Source organism: Zosterops lateralis (genome assembly GCF_965231275.1).
Source record: "Zosterops lateralis genome assembly, chromosome: 19".
In the NCBI taxonomy this organism is placed as follows: Eukaryota; Metazoa; Chordata; class Aves; order Passeriformes; family Zosteropidae; genus Zosterops; species Zosterops lateralis.
Window position 1 is genome coordinate 3,489,574 of NC_139779.1, and position 19,530 is coordinate 3,509,103.

The 19,530-nt window shown below is 53.7% G+C and overlaps 1 protein-coding gene across 1 annotated transcript in view; it reads left to right on the top strand.

The window, feature by feature from the left end:
• Nucleotides 1–4,389: 4,389 nt before the first annotated feature.
• Nucleotides 4,390–19,530, top strand: part of LHFPL7 (LHFPL tetraspan subfamily member 7) — a gene marked incomplete at its 5' end in the record, with an annotated part of 58,609 nt that continues 43,468 nt past the window's right edge. Inside the window, 2 exons of the mRNA XM_083875129.1 lie at nt 4,390–4,677; nt 14,687–14,825. Of these exons, the coding sequence (XP_083731255.1) occupies nt 4,390–4,677; nt 14,687–14,825 (427 nt within the window). The remainder of the gene's footprint in view (nt 4,678–14,686; nt 14,826–19,530) is intronic.

Here is a 19,530-nt window from a genome sequence, read left to right on the forward strand (position 1 = left end):
CCCGCCCGCCGCCGCCGCTCCCTCCGCCTCTTCCTCCCGCGGCGGCGCCCGCGGCCGCCATGTTGTCAACAACGGCCCCGCGCCCGCTTCCGGCAGCGCCGCCCGCGCGGCACGGCGGGATGCGGCCGCACTCAACATGGCCGCCCCGGCGTCGCGCACGCCGCCCAATGGGAGCCGGGCGGGGCCGCCATGTTGGGTGAGGGCAAAGAGGGCGAGGGGAGTGGGGGGCGGGGCCGCCATCTTTGATCAGGGCGGGGGGCACCGGGCTGCGTGAGGGGCCGGTCGCCATCTTGGTTGAGGGCACGGGTGACCTGGGGACGCTGCGGCAGTTTGGGCGCGTCCTGTGGGCAGTGGGAACAGAGAGCCCTGAGAGCAGGGGACAGAGCCCCGAGGGCAGGGGACAGAGAGCCCTGAGAGCAGAGGACAGCGCCCTGAGGGCAGAGGACAGAGAGCCCCGAGAACAGGGGACAGAGCCCTGAGGGCAGAGGACAGAGAGCCCCGAGAGCAGGGAACAGGGCCCTGAGAGCAGAGGACAGCGCCCTGAGAGCAGGGGACACAGTACTGAAAGCAGGGGACAGAGCCCCGAGGGCAGGGGACAGAGAGCCCTGAGAGCAGAGGACAGCGCCCTGAGAACGGGGGACAGCGGCCGAGTGCTGTGACAGGGCCGTGAGAGCTGAGTCGCCCTGGAGAGAAACCTCAGGGCCGTGTCCCAAAACATCCCCTTCGGCCATGGGGCCGCAGCAGAGTGGACAGACGGATGGATGGACACAGGACAGGCGGACACCCCTGGCCCCTGCCCGAGGTCCCGGCCGGGCTCTGAGGGCTCTGCAGGGCCAGTCCCAGGCTGTGCCGCCCCGGCCTGTGCAGGACATGAGTGGCCGGTGCCCCGAGCGGTGCCCGGAGTGCGGCGGCTCCTTCATTCCCTCACAACCAGAAATCCCCTCCAGGCTGCTCGGACACGGCCGGGCCCTGGCAATCGATAAGTCAGTTCCATCTGCGTGCCGAATCCTGCCACAAAAATCCTCTTAATCATCCTCCTGAGACAAACCTGCCATTCCCTCACCTGCCAAGGACGTTTGTCACCGTGACACGGCGCTTAGGTTGATACCCGAGGAGAAGATCTCTGATGTCAAAGCTCTACAAAACACTTTGTAAAGGCTGTAATTATAAATTCTGTTTTGTGTGTGAGGAAGCTGAGGCACAGAGCCAGAGGGCAGAGTGTCACCATCCCCATGTCACCCCAGATCGATGCAGGGTCACCCCTCTGCCCTGTAACTGTCCTGCCCTCGCCGCCTGGGCCTTGCCAAAATGATGTAATTAATAATCATTGCGCGAGTTTCTGCGCCGTCTTTCATCGCAGCATTCCAAAGCTCTTTACAAACACTCGGTAATTAAGGCTCATAAATTGTAAATAGCATAAAAGGTACATGGGGATCTTCCAGGGCTGGGATGAAGCCGTCTCCTGGGCGGGATGGTGCCGCCGATCAACGCCCTGTAGCAACTGCGTTTTCTCTTTTGATATTATTTTTGTTAACTGGTGCTCTTTGATACAGTTTTGTACACATGCCCAGAGGCTGGCTGGAGCATAATGAACTATTCTATACGGTTTCTGCATAATGAATGGAATTATTTAATTGGCACATAACCTCAGAGACTGCTAATAGATGAAAACATTCTGAAGATGAGCAAATTGGAAAGAATGGGGTGACTTAGGGAATGCTGAATTAACATCTTCTGCCAAAAATTTTGCACTAAGTCCTCTTGGGCTTCAGGGTAGATATGGAGGTTGAACAAGGATCTAGTGATTTACACAAGAGTTTGACATGAATTACCTCCCCTGGACTCAAATTTTCCCTCAGTTTTGGGAATTCAGGAGGGCTGGAGCTCCAATCCAGAGCTGCTCACTCAGCCTTGGATCTGGATCTGAACTGGAAGTGTGAGTGACAGCAGGTGCTGGAGTCTTTAACAGAACATGACAGTTTAATTATCTGAGCCATCAGTTAAATATGACTTCAGGACATGGGTTGGCCAATGTCAGAAAAGCTGAGGGACTCCTCCCTAAATTAAAATATTAAAATAAAAAAAAAGCTGTCTCACTTCTTGATTTTTTCTTCTCCACGGCTAGAAAAATAAGTAAACTTTAATATTTGAAAATATCTGAATGTAATGATCATGTTTGGACAGATATAATAAAGCAGATCAAGACAATGATCTTGGGATTCTCTCTCATATATAGAAATCTCACTACTTTGGGAATACAAATACAAAAAATTATATGAGTAAGGACTTTAACAGCTGAGATCTTACTCTGGAATAAATAATAATGTCCTAAACACATCAGGAGTCAAAGATATCTTTGCACAGAAACTCACAGCACCTTCAATTAGAGACTTGTGTTTTTCTCCTATTTTTTTTCCTTAATGGGAAAACAAGTTTCTGCATGCACACACAAAATCTCTGGCAAATTTGGCTGTGGCTGACCTCAGTCCATGAACCCCCATGGGAACAGGAGGGTTGGTACCTGTGCTGAGCATTTCAAAGAAGGGAATTCTCCCACGTCCCAGCCTGGCAAAAATTTAACTGCTTTTATTAAACTCCCTGTCTCCTTCCACTGAGCAGATTCCCAGGAAGGGAGGTTTGTTCCTCTGTGCCTGGGCACAAGCAAGGGGTGAAGATTCTCTGCCTGACTCTCAGTGGGTGAGTTAAAACTCGAGGTTTGAAGTGTAAAATTGGGATAAAAAGGTAAAAACCAGGTTCACTCCCAGCAGGAAGAGCTGTGTTGGTGACCTGCTGGTGCAGACGTGCTGGACAGAGCTCTGGGAAGCAGCACTGAGCAGGAGAAAGCAGAAAATCCCCCACTCCAGGTGCTGAGCTCTTCCCAGCCCTGCCATGGGCTGCTCCTGCAGGAACGGAGCCTTTTCTGCAGCGCTTGGGAGCCACTCTGGAATTATTCTGAATTAGTGAAAAGCGAACAGGCTCGTTGGCACCTCCACTCTGCCCAGATGGCATCGCCAGCGCTGTGTGGGACTCACCTCAGATGACCTTTCTCCACTCCACTGTGCCTTCCCCAAGTTCTCGGCCATTCTATGACATCATAAATACTTGGAAAATAATAATCTAGTTTAACACCATCTTCTGTTTCTCCGTTTTTCTTTTTTCCCCCACCTTTTGCTTTTCTAGATGCCTCAAGGAGTACAAGAGGCAATGCAGCACATGACAGCAGTGGGGTATTTCTTCATACCAGAGATATGGGTGAAAAAACAAGGCTGAGTGTGATTTTATCCCTTCAGAACTTTCCTGGAGTCACAGGACGAGGAGCATTAGCGGCATTTCTAAATGCAGGACACTGAGACAGCCGCATGAAGCTGCATCCGGGCAGAACCGCGGCGCGTTACCGGAGGCTTTGCCTGTGAAATCAGCCGTGGGAGCGGATGGTTCGGCACACCAGGAGAGGGTGCCAAGCCCCCGGCTTGTGCTGCCGGGATCCGCACGGGCTTCCCAGGACTCGGACTCCTCTCCAAGCGCTGCGCCTAAAACATCAACCAACGCACTCCTCCTTTTTTTTTTTTTTTTTTTTTTTTTTTTTTTTTTTTAACCAAAAGCTACCCAAATGTCTTTAACTGTTTTAGATCTATCGGCACAAAATGCCCGAAACCCGGCCACAGGATAAAGACTTTTTTTTGCTACATTTTAAAAAAGGATCTGATTCTTTATGCGGCTGATGGGACCGCTCGGGGGAACAGCTGAGCCCTTGGAGATCAGAGAAAACCCGTAAGATCTGCGAGGCGCAAACATAAGACATCAATCCGTGCTGCACAGGCACCGTGAGGTTTAGCAGGAACAAAACCTGATCCATGAAGTTTTTAGAATGACTGTTATAAAAATCCATCTGCACTGGGAGGCGCAGCTTTTACACCTCAAGTGAGCGCCGGGCTCCCGGGCGGCCGCTCTGCCTCCGACACCTCGGAGAAACCTGCGGGATTGGGGATAACGCTGCCCGAGCGAGCAGAGCCCGGGTCCGGCACGGAGGGTTTAACTCCCCCGCGGGATTCCCCGCGTTCCCCACGCGTGTTCCCGTCCGGCAGAGCCGCGGGAGCGGAGCCGCAGCATCGCCGTCTGCGGGCACGGAGGGAGGGCTCAAAATACATTCGCCGCAGGAACAGCCCGGCTGGGCAGAGGAGTGGAGTGAACCCCCCCAAACCCGTGCGCGCAGGTGACCCCGCTCCGCCCGGCCCCGATTCCCCCCGCCCGCCGCGGGTGTCGCAACCGCGCCCGTCCTCAGCCGCGCCCCGCGGGGCGGGCGGCGCAGGGAGCGCGCAGGGAGCGCGCAGGGGCGCGGGCAGCGCTGCCGGCCCCGCGCCCGGCCCCGCCGGCCGCCCCGCGCCGCCGATGCTGTCGGTGCCGGTGCCGGTGGCGGGCGCGGGGGCGGCGCGGGGCGCGGGTTCCCTGCCCCGCCGGCGCACCATGTGCAGCGGTGTCGGCTGTTTCTGGGCGCTGCTCTCCGCCGGCCTCCTGGCCGCCTGCGCCGCCGCCTTCCTCTCGCCGGCCTGGCTGCTGCCGCCCGGCCGTGCCGCAGCCGGCTTCGGCTTGCTCTGGCGCTGCGCGGGGCCGCCCCGCGGCTGCCACGGCTCCGCCGGCCCCGGCGGCTTCGGAGACATCCCCTCCGGTTCCTGGCAGGTGAGCGCCTCCCCGCCGCGGCACCCCCCACCGCCTCTGCCGGGCTCCCCGGCGTCCCCTGTCAGCTCCCCGACATCCCGCCTGCCCTTCCCTGGACTCCCCGGCATCTCCCATCACCTCCCCGGCATCACCCGTGTCTGCTTCTGGCTCTCCGGCATCTCCCATCACCTCCCCGGCACCACCCCCGCCTGGTTCGAGCTCCCCGGCATCCCTCATCACTTTCCCTGCATCCTCCCCTTGCTTGCTTTGGGCTCTCCGGAGCCACCCCATCACCTCCTGGCATCCCCCCAGACCTGCTCCAGTATCTCTCTGTCCTCCTCACGTCCCTAAGGTCCCCCTGTCATCACAAGCGTCCCTTGTCCTGCCTTCCAGACCTGCTCCAGCATCCCTATCCTGCCCAGAGCATCCCCCGTGCTGCCCTGGAGCATCCTCTGCACCTCCCCGTCCTCTCTCCAGCATCCCTTTCATCCTCTGCATCCCACCCGCCCGAGCATCTCCTCAGCCCCCCTTGGGTATCCCGTGTTCCCTGTGGGGTCACATCCCTCTTTGGGATGCTCGGGCTGTTTTTGGGGTGCTGCAGGGAACCCCCGTGTTAGAGTGGTGGTCAGTGCAGGTCCCCGCCGTGGTCCCGGCAGTGCGGCAGGGCTGACCCGGCCACCCTGCCCAAAATCCGCGCTGCCCGGGCAGGCTCCCGCTGCTGCCTGTGCGGGGGGACTCGGGGAAGCTGGAGAGGTTTCTGAGCTCCCAGCGGGGCGCTGAGCATCACTCGCCGCCTGAGTTTGCCGTGCAGGGGGGAGCAGGAGGCGGCTGGAACTGCTGCTCCTGGGACAGGTGGATGCAGAAACCGAGCCTGGATGTGGGGACCGTGTCTGTCCCCCTGCCCGGCCACCCGGGGTGATGCCCTCGCCAGGTTTTGGGATGGAAGGAGGCCCAGACCTCCCCGCTCTCCCCATGGGGATGGGGCTGCTGTGGGGTCCCGGGGTGACAAAGAGCCGCCCGTCACCCTCAGTGTGTGCAGGGACCGCACAAAGCCCGGCCCCGCCATCCCACCGCCCGCTTGCCCCTCTCCTTTCTCCCTCCTCTCCCTTCATCCTCAGCTTCTTACCCCGAGCTGTGAGTGTGGAATCCCTGCTCTGCTCGGAACACGCGAGCCTGGACTCGCTCCAGGTCACAGTGAGGGATCCCCAAAGCGGGGCTGCAGCCCCGGGAGGGGGTGGCTGTGCCGGGCACAAAGGGTGTCAGCAGCTGGATTTCTCAGCCTGCCATGGAGCTGCGCTGTTATCTCTCCCAGGACACCGGCTCTGCCTGTGATGGCTTAAATCCCATCGCGGTCCTTAAAATTGGCATTGGAGACAAAATTGTGAATTGCAAAGAAAAGAACCAGCTGTATAAACTCCTTCCTATTTATATAAAAAGGTGCAAAAATGCTCTTGTTTCCGTGGGCTGGCCTTTGTTCAGATGTTTTTGCAAATGTGATGCAGATAAACACTTCCAAGTAATAACAAACTTTAAAGATAAGAACTAAGCTCAGCAGTGACTCATTTGAACAAGCTTCAGCCTCTGGAAACACTGAGATCCAGAATATAGTGTAGCACAAAGTCTCTGAGTTCCTGAGCTTGGGCTGAGGAAGAGATGGATAATCACATCACTGAAGGGATTTTGCAGGACATTTTGGTGACATGTCCTTGTCACCTTTATTAATACCACCCAAATAATTAATGAACAGCAACCAGTGCAGACTCCTTCAGAGGAAAGTGCTCCCTTACCAGCTTTCTGCCATGATGAGGGGGAGAATACCTGTTGTGATGGTTATTTGATGGGCTGGAATATAATAAAATAGTCCTGACAGCTTTGCTGAGGCAGGCGACAGCTTTGGCTTTCTTGCATGAGCAGCCTCCGAGCCCTCACGCCTCGGTGCTCAGCACGGGGGGAGCCGAGTGCTGGGAACCCTGGCCACCAGTTCAAGCAGATTTCTCTCCCTTTTGGAGAGATGGGGAAATCGTGGCTCTTTTTTCTTTGCTTTGAGAGCCGTGACGTTCATTTCCCATCTTTCCAGCCATCTGATGGGCAGCCCTGTCTTTAAATGACAGCTGAACGTGGAGAGGAATCTGGGAGCTCCTGGAAAGAGCCTCCAGCGTTTGCTGAAGTGCAGTTTGCCGGCAGGAGGGTGGGAGCTGGGGCTGCCGGGGGCAAAGGGACCTAAAGCTGATGCGGGGCTCGGGAGCTCTTCTAGAGTGGAGCTGGTGGCACATCTGGGGATGCTGAGAGCCCATCTGGGGATGTTGAGAGCACACCTGGGGAGTATTCTGAGCCCACCTGGGGAGGATGCTGAGCCCACCTGGGGAGGATGCTGAGCACACCTGGGGAGGATGCTGAGCACACCTGGGGAGGATGCTGAGCACATCTGGAGATGTTGAGAGCACACCTGGGGAGGATGCTGAGCCCACCTGGGGAGGATGCTGAGCCCACCTGGGGAGGATGCTGAGCACACCTGGGGAGGATGCTGAGCACACCTGGGGAGGATGCTGAGCACACCTGGGGAAGATGCTGAGCACACCTGGGGAAGGTTCCCACCCGCAGCCGGGATGTCCATCCCTGGGGGAACATGGTTCTTTTTGTTTCCTGCAGCGTGCAGGCTCGGTGCTGTTCCAGCGCCGATTTGTTGAAGGGGTGGGGGAGCGTTCAGTCCTGCAAATGATCGTTAATGCCAGTTGTGTGTGCACTTGGGGGATTATGTTAATCATGCTACAAATGATGCTTTGAATCATGTCTGGAGGTTAATTAACATGCCTTTCTTCTCTTAAGAGGGCCTTCATGTCTGCTTAGAGTTGCTGGCTTTTTTCTGCTTCCTTTCATAATTACTTTGCAGCTCTCTAATATCATGGGTACCTTTAATTTAACCCTGTCAGTGCTGCTGGGGCTCTGCACTGAGCTCGGCATCATGATGATTATTGGATGGGGTGGAATATAATTAAAAATCCCTGATGGCTGCAGATGGACAGGCTGAGACCTTGCAGGAGCTGATGGAAACTGGAGAGGGTTTGGCTGGAGCCAGAGAGGAGAAAGGATGGTGATGGTGATATTGCCCAGCCAATTTGTGAGTGGGGATCTGTTGAGGGATGACTTGGAGCTGTGAGAGCTGGAGAGGGACATCCCAAAGTGTGCAGGTGCCCTGGGGAGAGGGGATTGCTCTTGGGAGGCCAGATGGAAAAAACAGGGGAACTTCTGAGTGGTTTCATTGCATCTCACGACTTTTCTTTTCTTTTTCCTGGTGCCAGATCACTGTGTACGTGCAAAATAGTGCTTCATCCTCAGCTAATTTATTTTCTCTTTCAGTGGGAGCATTTGGCTCATGGGTTCCTGTCTCAGTGCTGCACTTCGGAAGCTACTGCTGCCACATTTCAAATTTCTATTTTTATTTTTCCAGATAGTCTCCAATTATTTTCAGGCTTTGCCAAGCATGTAATCTAAAATAACAAAGAAGCTGCTCAGCCCATGATATTCAGGTTAAAACCACATGGACCATTTGCCTATGGAGCCAATGAGGCCATGCTGGAGCAGAGCCCAAAATAACCTGCTCAGGACAAGGGGGGAGGCTTTTCCCAGCCCCAGCAGTTCCTTGAGTGGGTCTCTCCAGGGTTTTAAAGCAGGACTTGAAAAGATTCAGCAAAGCTTAGTGAAAATGTACAATAAACCTGCTTACCCTTTTATTAAATCTTCATTGCTGGTTTCTCCCTGCATCAGTGCAGCCCCGGGTCCCTGATGCCATCTGGGGTTTGTCCATGAGACCAGGTTTGCAGAGTAGTTACAGGGCAGCCCCAATCCCAGTCAAAAAGCTTGTGGGCTGCTCGTGGAGATGGGAGGAAATCTGTCACTCTGTGGCAAATCTGTCACTCCTCTTGTAGCACAGGCTCTGGAATTAGGGAGAGATGCAGTGAGACCCAAGCAGGGACTGTGTGTGTGCTGACTCTCAGGCAGAGTCTGCTCTGCCTCCAGAGTCCTGTATCAGGCCAGCGCATTAACTTGGGATTATCAGGAAATCAACTTTTAGCTCCTCATCCTAAGAACTTCCCAAGAGACCAGACTCTGCCTGCCAGTCCATTTGATTTTTAATTGCACTTACACACCCTTGGCAGAGTTGTAAGCACTAAGTGTAAGGAATTCTTGACATCACCACCTTCATGCTCATTACCCCAGAGCAGACTTTATCTGCTTTCAGCAGCCACCCAGAGTTTTCTGACCTACTTTAACAGGCCTGCAAACACCTGGTGTTGGGGAAACCTGTAATTCCTGGGTTGTGGCCCCACATTTCAGTGCCCAAGTCGCAAACCACCAACAGGACTCACGGACCTGCTCTCAGCTCAGGTGGGCTGGAAGTGGTGCTGAGACAGGCCCAGCTCAAGGGTGGGCAGTGGGAGGTCAAGTTGATTGAAAATGCAGCCGGGCTGCTCACAGGATTAGTTCTGTCCACTGCCCTCGGAGGGAGAGAGAAGCTGCTTTGCATGAACAAAGAGGTGGTGTCAGCCCCGGGGCTGCGGGGCCGTGGCCACCGCTGACAGTCAGTGCTGCTCAGGTCACTCACAGGGGTCACCACCAGCCCCTCCTCAAAGAGCAAATCCTGAGCTCTGCCCCTCGGGAACGGCATCTTCTGGGCACATCAGGGGCGTTCTGGAATGAGCGTTGCATTTCCCCTTTGCAGGGCCCAGAGCAGAGTCTGGCACAGGCTGCCAGGGACATTTTGGCAGTGGGACATTCTCTCCATCCTCTCGAGGCTGCAAATCCCACTCTCTCCAGGCTCCTCCTCTGGCTTTGTGAGGAAAAGCCAGATGGGCGAGCTGTGTGACCCCGGGGCATTCCCTGAGCCCGCCTGGGCTGGCAGCGCCAGGAAAGGGCTTATCCCAGGGAAGGATAATGACAGAGTGAGGGGAAGAAGGGCTGCTCGGGTACCCAGCACAGTGCACTGCTTGCTGCCTAATTAAAATTTCATTAAGTTGGTTCGAATCCCTTGATGGAGGTCACAGGCACACCATTGATGTGCTAATGTCTTACTTTCCCCCTTTTTTCTGTCTTTCACTACTATCCATCATCCTCTTAGATAAAGCAGTGCCATTAGGAACTGCTTTCCAGCATCCCCAGATGCAGTGGCACCGAAAGAGAGACAGCCATAATTCATCAGACATATTATCTGTCTCTTATTTTCTCTCTAATTAAAAAAATGCCTCCCTCCCCCCGACTCGAATCAGTTTGGGCATTAACCCCTCTGGTGTTCTGTTGAATGTGCTGGTGAGCTGGGAATTGGAAAAGTTGTCTGCAAGGCCAGGGCTGGCTGAGCTTTGTTTTGCTGGAGGTGGTGCTGGATTTTGTGCAAAAGCAGCTAAATCTGGGCTGGGGAGAAATACCCCGTGTGGATGTTTGTGGTGTGGGCACGTCCCCATCCACCAAATCCTGCATTTGAAGGGGAAGAAATGAGGGCTGGAGCCTCCTCTGCATCCCTGTGGCTCAAAACATCCCAAAAGCTCCCAGCTCAGGGGATTGAGCCATCAGGAACCTCACAGGTGCCATCACACCTGGAGCTCTGTGCTCCTGTCCGCTTTGGGGATGGGAAAACAGCGGGACTTCCCAGCGCTCCTGGGCGGGGATGGCGTTTTCTGGGATGGAGAGGGAACATCAAACAGGCAGGAGAAAGCTCTCAGATGGCGCCCAAAGGAAAGGAATTGCCGGGGAGGAGAAGCCGAGGATGTGTGGGATTCTCTTCCTGGCCGTCGCTTTAATGCCGCCCAGATGGCGAATGTTTGTTTCTGTGCCTCGTGTGGGGGAAATACGAAGGAGCTGCGAGGCTCCATCCGCCCACCCCGGCCCGCAGCGCCTCCCAGGTGGAGATTCCTGCCTTCTACCGACAGCCCCGCCCGAGGACAAGGCAGAGGAGGCTCCTGCCCTCACCTGCATCGTCCTCCAGGGTGCTGCCAAAATCCCTGCAAATCCCAAAGCTCAGGCCCCACTCAGCACCTCCACCCAGCATCGATTTGGTTTTTTTACAAGGTTAAAACTCTCGGTGTCCATTTGGTTTCTACACTACTCAGTTCAACCCCACGACATGTTCCCATAAGGAATATTTGATCACACAGAGCTCTGATAGGAAAGGGGTGCGTTTAAACATGAAAATGGTTGGATTAATTTTGCCACCTCTCTTCTTACAGTTAACTTTACAGTTTTTCTGCAGCTCATTTGGGGTGTCTTAGATATTTTCTCTCAACAGATACCCCCAAAAAGCCAGACACACTGCGACCATCACTTTCTTTCTCTCACTGAGCCTGTGGCTTTATTTCCCAGTTATTCAGGACATTTATTTTTTGTCCCCATTTCCAAAGATGCTGAAGCATCAGAGCAGGGCTGGAACAGCCCAGCAGTCTGTAACCTGCTGCTCTGGGTACCACAGCCCCATCCAGGATGGCAGCTGTTGGGGATGGTCAAGTGCCAATTAATAAATTGCATTAATAAACTAATGGGCATCATGGCCCAGTTCATAGTGATGGCAGGAGCTTTGCCAGGCTGGTTTATCTCTCCTGAACCAAACACCAGGCACTGTTTATCAGCACTAAAACCTGGACTGGAGAGTTAATTTCCCCTTCCTCATTCCTGCTTTAATGCTGAGTTTCAAAGATTAGTTTACTTTTTAAAAGTTTTCATTAGGGATATTAAGGAATTCTTCCCAGGACAGCCATTATGTGACATTTTAATTTTGATTTTTCTGGTGAATGAAACAACATCTTCAGCAAATTTATTGCTAAGTGAATGGCCCAGCCATGGCATGTGTCAGACCTGTAAAACACTAAAATAACGGGCAGGGGATTGTTGTTAATGGGAATTTATTACACTACATAAAGGCATATTTACAGTCCCACCAGGGGACGATTAATTTGTTTGGGGATAAACAATTAATCTCCCCGGGAGTGGGAGCAGAAAATCTGACACGGTTTTATGTCTTTTCCCAGCGTGGCAGAGGCAGGAATTGCTCACAGCCTCCCTGGGGGCATCTCCCTGGCACTGCCAGGGGTCAGCAATGCCCAGGGATGGGCAGCCCTGGGAGGGTTTGCACTGGGAGCTGTGCTTTGTACTGGGATAAATGGGGTTTTTCCTGCCCTGCCTGAGCTGGGCTCTCACAGGCAGTTTCTTGCATCCCTGTTATTCCTCCCCACCCTGTCTATTTTTGGGTTTCAGCCTTTGCATCTGTTTCCTGCATCCTCTCCTTTCTGCTCAAGATGCAACAGGCACAAACAGGGAGGAGAGAGGGAGGTACTGCACAGGGCAAGGAGAGAATTTCAGCTGCTATTCTTTGGTACCTTTGCTCCATGGACTTCTTCCAACTTGAGCCTTCTTATTTCTCTTTGAAAGCAGCTTTTTGATCTTTGCAGGAGCAATTCCAGTACAGGGCAGGAGCACTTGGGATAATTCCCAGCTGAGGCCCTGGAAAGGTTATGACAAAAGCAAAATTTCTGGTTTCCAAGAGCATATGCAGTGTTTTGGCAGGTAATGCCAGCACACACCCAGCAGAATGTTGGGGGCCAGGCAAAGAGCAGAAGTGTGTCCTTTTCTACTGTCACCTGTTTTTGGGGCAGCTGTGCCCCTGCCACCCCTTCTGTATTCAGTGTTGTTCAGTGGCTCAGCATTCCTGGCCCACATGGCAGAACCCAAACCTCACCATTTACCTTCACCTATTGCCCACAGGAATTTTCTCACATTTATTCACAACGAGACCTTTGTTCCCTTTGCCCAGGCCTGGCTGGATTTGGTGGGATTTTGGCCACCTCTGGGCACATCAGGAGCCCTGAGACCTCTCAGTCTTGTTGCCAAACCCAGCTCCCAAACCAGACCAGCTCTTCTGGCAGTTTACCACTCACCTGCACCCATCCTGTTTGTGCCTTTTTCCTGTCACTGTGTCCTGAAAAAGACCTTCACATTTCTCCATGGGGATTAACAGTCTGAGCAGCTCATCACTTGTTTCCAGCAGGAACTGTGAGTTTTTAGGGGATTTGAGCTTCCACAATTAAGGAGAACCTAGATCATTAAAAATAATATGCTTCACACAAGAGAGGAACCAGCCTGCTTCACAAGACCCCTTTCTGCTGAAAAATTCATTGCTCTAAATAATTAATGGTCCTTGCAAAGGAGGATGGTTTTGCCGGGCGGAAGGTGAAATGCAGACGCCAGGCAGAGGAATCCTTTTTTTTTGTTATCAATCCAGATTTCCTGGCCATGCTGCTGCCCTGGGAGCAGTGGGGGAGCAGGGCTGTGGCTGCTTTCCCCATGGGGCTGGGAGAGTGTCTGTGCAATGGGGTCATCCACTCCATTCCATCCCAAACCCCCTGGGTCCCTCCTGGTGTAGGGACAGGACAGGGGACCCTGCTGGGATGTCCCAACCTTGTCTCTTAACCCCTGTGGCAGAACTTGTCTGTTCAGTGGCTGGGAAGGCTCTGGAGAGGAGCAGCTATCCCTGCTGGAGCAGCCTCTCCATTTCTCTGGGTAGCTGCTTGCACTGCTGCTCCTTTTGCATTCCCTGTCAGGAATTCATTTATGGCTGGGACAGCATTTGCATTGCTCAGTGCATAAATAGGCTATAAATAAGATGCTGATTTCTAATCACTGCACAGCCCCAGGGGAAGCACTCACACCAGGGTGTCAGGTGGTGCCCAGGCTGCCCTGGCCTGTCCCTCTCCAGCACCAGAGTGTCCCTTCTCAGAGCAGTAGGACCCTGCAGGCAGTGGCTGTGTCACCCAGCACCAGCCAGTCCAGCTGCTAAACACCAGCTCAGCAGTCAATAACAGGGGTAGATGTAGGGCAGTGCCAGATCTGTGGGACAGCACCACTCATGGGAGGGGGTTTTTAGCTGTTTGGATGCCCCATTGGCATCACAGGGTAAATCCAATTTCTCTTCCCCTGCTCTGCCTGCCTGTGGTTCCTGCAGAATCATTTACATATGGCAGATTGTTTGTAACCTCTTTGGGTGAGGGGAGATAAATGGAAACCTGTATTGAGGGTTGTTTCTGTAATAACCATGGCTGCCCAAAAGCTCAGATAGAGGGGGAAAAATAAAAAAGGAAAACTGTGCATTGCTAACCAGAATGTCTCACCAGGACAAGAGAGCTGGACAGGGGTGGAAGTGGGACCTGACCTCCTCAGAGCAGCTCCCACATAGGCTATAAAAGTGAGGCTTTTCAGGAAGATGGGAGTGAGACCTGCCTTGGAGCTGTGCTGCTTCAGGGAGCTGAGGCGGGTGTTACTGCAGGGTGACTCACCAGAGCCAGCAGCATTCCCTGGAATCTGCTGGGAAATGACAGGAGCTGCCGTGGCTGCCGCAGTACTGAGGTGTCCTCACGCTGTGTGAGCCCTGTCAGGAGCTGGGTGCCGGAGGAGGAAGGTCCCCTCACTGCCCCTGGCCACGCTGTGCCCCTGGCTGGGCTGGCACATCCCTGCTGGCGCAGTGTCCCTTGCTGCCAGGGCCATGCCCTGCAATGGGGACACAAACAGCAACAGTGCAGTGATTACAGTACAACCCTGTCCCCAAGGGCTGTTTTGCCAGGAATTAGTGCTTTCCCCAGTTTTTAGGCTGCTGGGGGTGGGAGCAGCCTGCCATGGCAGCAGAGCTGCAACGAGAGCAGCAGTGGGATCCCCAAAATACCTGCTCATTGCAGGTGTGTCAGGCGATCCATTTCAGTGTCAGCAGAGGCACTGACACATCAGAGACATTTAATGGCACTTGTCTTAGGACGTGGCCCTTCATGCCTGTCATGCCCTTGCCATTGTCACTGTGGCCCCAGTGCCAGTAACCCCTGAACAGGGCACAGCTGAACCTCGGGGTCAAGACTTAACAGGGAACTGAACAACAAAAGCTGGAAGGGAAAAGGAGTGTGAAGCTGCCCACGCCAGGACTCCACTCCCCACATCCATAGGGGGATTTCTGGGGGGTGTGGTGGTGGGGTGACCTCTCTGACAGCCCCCTGTGTCCTTTCAGACCAGCGCTGTGCTGTGTGCGGGCGGCTGTGCCCTGCTGGCCCTCAGCTCCCTGCTGGCCATCGTCGCTGTGCTGCTGCCCGGCGGAGCCTGCGAGCGCCGAGTCTGCACCCTGGCTGGATACATGCAGACAGCAGCAGGCAAGTCATGGAGCTTTGCTCTTTGGGGTGGGAAGATGGGCTGTCATTTTGTGCCATCTTGGAGCTCCAGCAGTGTGAGGAGCTTGCAAACCCTAAGCAAGGGTGGGAGGAAAGCAAGTGGCCCTTCAGTTTAGTGATTGCCTCCTGTGTTCATCATAAAAGGTATTGAACATCACCTCCGAGCAGACACACAGGTCTGTGGCAGAGCCTGGGCTGCAGATCCCACTCAGGATGTTGTGTAGGACAGGGGGCTGGGGTGAGTGGTGGGGATCAGGATTTCTGCTGGCAGGGTGCTGCTGCACCTCCTGGGGTCCTGTGAAGTGTCCAGTCCCATCTTTGTGCTTAAGCTCTGGAAGGATTTCCCTCTCTGAGCTTTAGCCTGAGACAGGGGTTGCCCAGCCTGTCCTGTATCTCCCCCAGGCAGCCTTCGTGATGCTGTATCCACTTAAAATTCCATTGCAATTGCCCGTGCTTTTGCCTCAGGGGAGTGCCAGTGCACAGGGAGAGGGCAGGAAGCTGGGGAGGGACAAACCCCACTGGAAATTTGTCACCCCTGCAGGGAGCCATGTCCCTGAGTGTTGGACCAAACCTCCCTACCCTGGACATGAGCCATGACAGGACATTAATGCCCCTTCATGTCTGTGCCCGAGAATAAACTCCTTTCCTTGGAGAAATTCTCAGGGCCAGCCAGGCTTTGTTCTCTGCCTGGAAGCATTCAAGCTGCTTTGAGGGGAAATCCTGTTACACGCTCTCCTCTCCAGGGCTCATCCCATGGGATCTGATTTGGGACAGATGGAGCAGGACAGATTTTAGCCATGGCTGCTCCAGCTCAGCCAGGCTGTGGGTTTACAGAGACAGCTGCTTGTGCCTGTTCCCCTTCTCCCAGTCTGGAGAATCCCATCTCTGCTGGCTGGTGGCCAGTGGGTCCCCTGGGTGTGGGACAGAGGCTGGAGGAGCCCCATGGCAGCAGATCCCATCTCCAGGGATGGAGCCCTGGGAGGTGGCTCGGGGTGGCCTTGCAGGTGATCTCCCCTGCAGGGGATAACTGGGGTAGAAAAGGGGAACCCCACATTACCTTTTCCTGGGGGGGTGGCACATCCCTGCTGCGTCTGGAGCAGATACAAAGCAAAGGATTAGGAAGAGTCCCTGGAAAGGAAACTGTGGCAGATAAATACAAATGAGGCGCTGCGAGGGGTTCTGGTAATATTGAACAGGCTGTAAATAAACTGTAGGCTCTAAGCGTTATTGACAAATGAAAATTTACTGGGGACGTTTGAGCAAGCTAATGGGTTGCTTTAAACCCTGGCATTGCCTGCTAAGCATTTTGTCTTGTGCTTTTTAATTTTGTGCACTGTGGATTAATTCCCATTCAGAGCCAGGCAGCCCTGAGTCAACAGAATTAAATGGTTTAATGTATTTGGATTCAGAAATGCTGCCCCTCCATAATTTCTCTCCTTGTTCCTCCCTCCCTCCCTAGGAGGAAGCTTTTCAATAGAAATCAGCTGCAGTGAGGTGACAGGGAGAGAAACTCCTCCCCAAAAATCACATTATCTCGGAGAAAAACAGGGATTTTAGGATAGATGGAATTATATGGGAGGGAAGGAAAGCAGAACAAGCCCAGGAGGTTTGGTGGAGTAGCTTTGTGATGGGAGGGCAGCTCTGCCAGGGGGGGCCCTTGAGATGCTGGCAGAGCTGTGGGGTTTTGTTTCTCTCAAATCCCAGGTTTCCAGGTCCCACAGTCACCTTTCCTCTGTCTGACCAGACATTTTTCCCACTGAAATTTTGCTCTTATTTTCCCATTTTGCAAAGCCAACTTCAGGTATTATTTTAGGGCACCAAAGGTATGAGTAAATAAGCTTCATTCTATAAAATATTGAATGAGGAATCCAATGTCCCAATAAAGAGCCAGGTGTATTCAGTCAGAGCATTAAAAATGCCAGGAAGGGCAGGAGCAGAGGTACCAGCAGAGCCACAATCAGCCCCCCAGGCTCTGCACTGTCTCAGAAAGATGCCCTGAGCTGCACTCACATAAATCCAGGTGCAGAGGCCAAGGATTGATCCCTGAACCAAACAGGAACCAATCCTGAGAGCAGCCTCACAGCAAGGGCAGCCAGGCTCAAGCTACAGCTTTAACACTTTCCTGCTGGATATTTGGAGATCCAAGCTGTGCCTTCTGCAGCCTCAGAAGGGAGGAAGGTAAAACCTCAGGCAGACAGAGCAGAGCACTAATTGCAGATGCAGCCAGGCCATCGGGGTTCAGAGCTGGGCTAATTGCCACCATACTTTGAAAACAGGAGTCCTGATGCCTGGCATCCACTCCTCAGATAAAAACCTAACAAACCAACATATCCACACAAACGACAAGAGGAGGATCCCTAATGAAAGAGTTAATGAGCAACAGGGAAAGGAGGAAGGATAAAGGAACATTTGCTCAGCTCTCACACCCTACAAACTCAAAGCTATTCCTGAGAGATTAGAGGTGATTCTCTGTTCATGGTGTCAGGTCAATAAAATGAAATTTCAGGGGGATACCTCCTCCCAGACCTGCATGGCAGCACCTTCAAAGAGGCTGAGACAGCCAAGCTGGCCCATTTATATGTGGGCTGCCCCAATCCTCAGCTGTAACCCATTGCTGTGGCTGGAGAGGGGTCCTGGGGCTGACCCCAGGGACAGGGAGGGCAAATGGGGGCACAGCTGAAATCCTGCCAGTTGTCCTTCAGCAAAAGCCTCTTTGCTGGGGTTTTAAAAACAGGAGTTAATTCCAGGAAGAAATGTCTCCTGCTGCATGGGGCTGAAAGGGAAGGACAGGGAATGTTCTGCAGGGCTGATTGTGCCTGTACAACCTCTCTGGTGGCTGCCAGGTGCTGGTCAGGGGTCGGTGGTTTAGAGATGGACATTCCAGTTCATCTCTGCAAGGCTCTCAGAGCAGTTTTTGAGTGACTGGCAGTGGGGAAACTGCTGGAAGGAGCACGGGGCCATCACAGTGTGTCAGGCACTGGCTTCATGCCCTGGGGAGCCCCAAGGCTCTGCTCTGAGCTGTCACAGCCCACACAGTCTCCAGCAGTGTCACTGCCTTGTAGGAGTGTCCTGAACCTGGGGGAGCTGAGAGCCAGAGCAGCCTCTGACAGTTTCCAGCAGGGACTGAGCTCCAGGGCCCAGAACATCCTCACTCCCATGGGAATGGCCTTCCCAGGGCACTGAGGCTCGTGACTGATGAAAGCTAAGATTGCAACTGAGGCTGAGTAAACCCCATCAAACAGAAAATCTGGGCAGATCTCTGCTTTGGGGGCTTGTGGTACTAAGGGAAGGATTATGGGTGTGCTGTAGGATTAAGCTGCTGGTGACCACGCTCCAGCACTGAGGCTGCCTCCATCTGCTGCTTAGGAACAAGTCCTCACAGGCAGGATGAGCAGCCTCCCTCATCCCTCAAAGCCTTGATAAAGCCAGGACTGTGCTGCTTTTGGGAAGCTTTTTCCCATGTGCTGTTTGGGCAAAGGGCTTCTGCTTTGCTGGCAAAGGGGTGGTTAATCCAACCTATCAGTGGCCCCACAGCTGCTGATCCTTTCCCTGGTCCCTGTGGCCTGGCAGGAGGAGAAGCAGAGCTTGGCACCTCAGTGAGGGCACAGAGCACAGGAAACCTTCAGGGAGAGTTTTGCTTTCCCCCCACACTGCTCTCTGTCCAATCCCACCACTGTCAACTCACTGCTCAAGACAAACACAGTGCTGAGGGCAGATGATCCTGACCTGCCTGTGCCTTTCTAAGGTTATTTTGGTTTTAAAGAGCAATTTCCCAGCATCGTCACGACAGAATCAGAACAGTCACAAGACTCCAGCAAGACAGGCAGAAACCCACAGTTATGCAATTCCCTCATTTAGCCACACTGTAATCCCAGGTTTCACGGTAGTCCCAAGAGCTTCTTCCTGGAAAATTTGTTCTCCTGTATTCTGCAGCCAAGATCTCTCTTACTGGCAGCAGCAGGATGGCATTACAGACATGGCCTCAGCTTTTGGTCAGTCAAGCAGCAGAGCAAAATACAGGAGACCTTGTGATTTTTGTCTGTTCTTCAGACTGTGATCATCCAGTAAGAACAAAGAAAGAGGGAGAATTGTTCATTTTCAAATCAGTGTGAACCTTCTAAATGTATTAATTCCCAAGGACTGAAAACCAACCTAGATTAAAATGGCTTGTGCCATTCCCAAGGGAGAGCAGCAGGATGGGTGGGAGGTTTGGGGCACAGCAGGTCCCTGGCCAGGCTGCTGTCCCAGTGTCCCAGTGTTATTTAGGAAGGCAGGACATGATCCTTCTCCCTCACTGCACCTCCCATCCCTCCCTGCATCCCAGCCCACCTCTGGGATCAATGGTGCCCTGTTCCTCCCAGCTTGTGCAGGCTCTGAATGGCAAACAGCACCGTCATGCACATCCCTATTGATCCCTCAGACTCCTATCGATCAGCCTGCTGACACATAGGTAATCTGTAATTAGTAACTTAGATAAGAACAGCACCAGGAAGGAGCTGCCTGGCAGCTCCAACCTTGGCTGGTGAGTCCATGGAGCAGCACACAGAGGGGTCATGGCTGCCTGGTAATTGCTGACCTGGCATTAAGTCACTGAAACTCTTCCCTTGCCTGAGAAGTCTTGGATCTCTCTCTCCCATCCCACTCCTCACCCAGAAATCCTAATTGGATTAATGGCATGAGGAAGGCA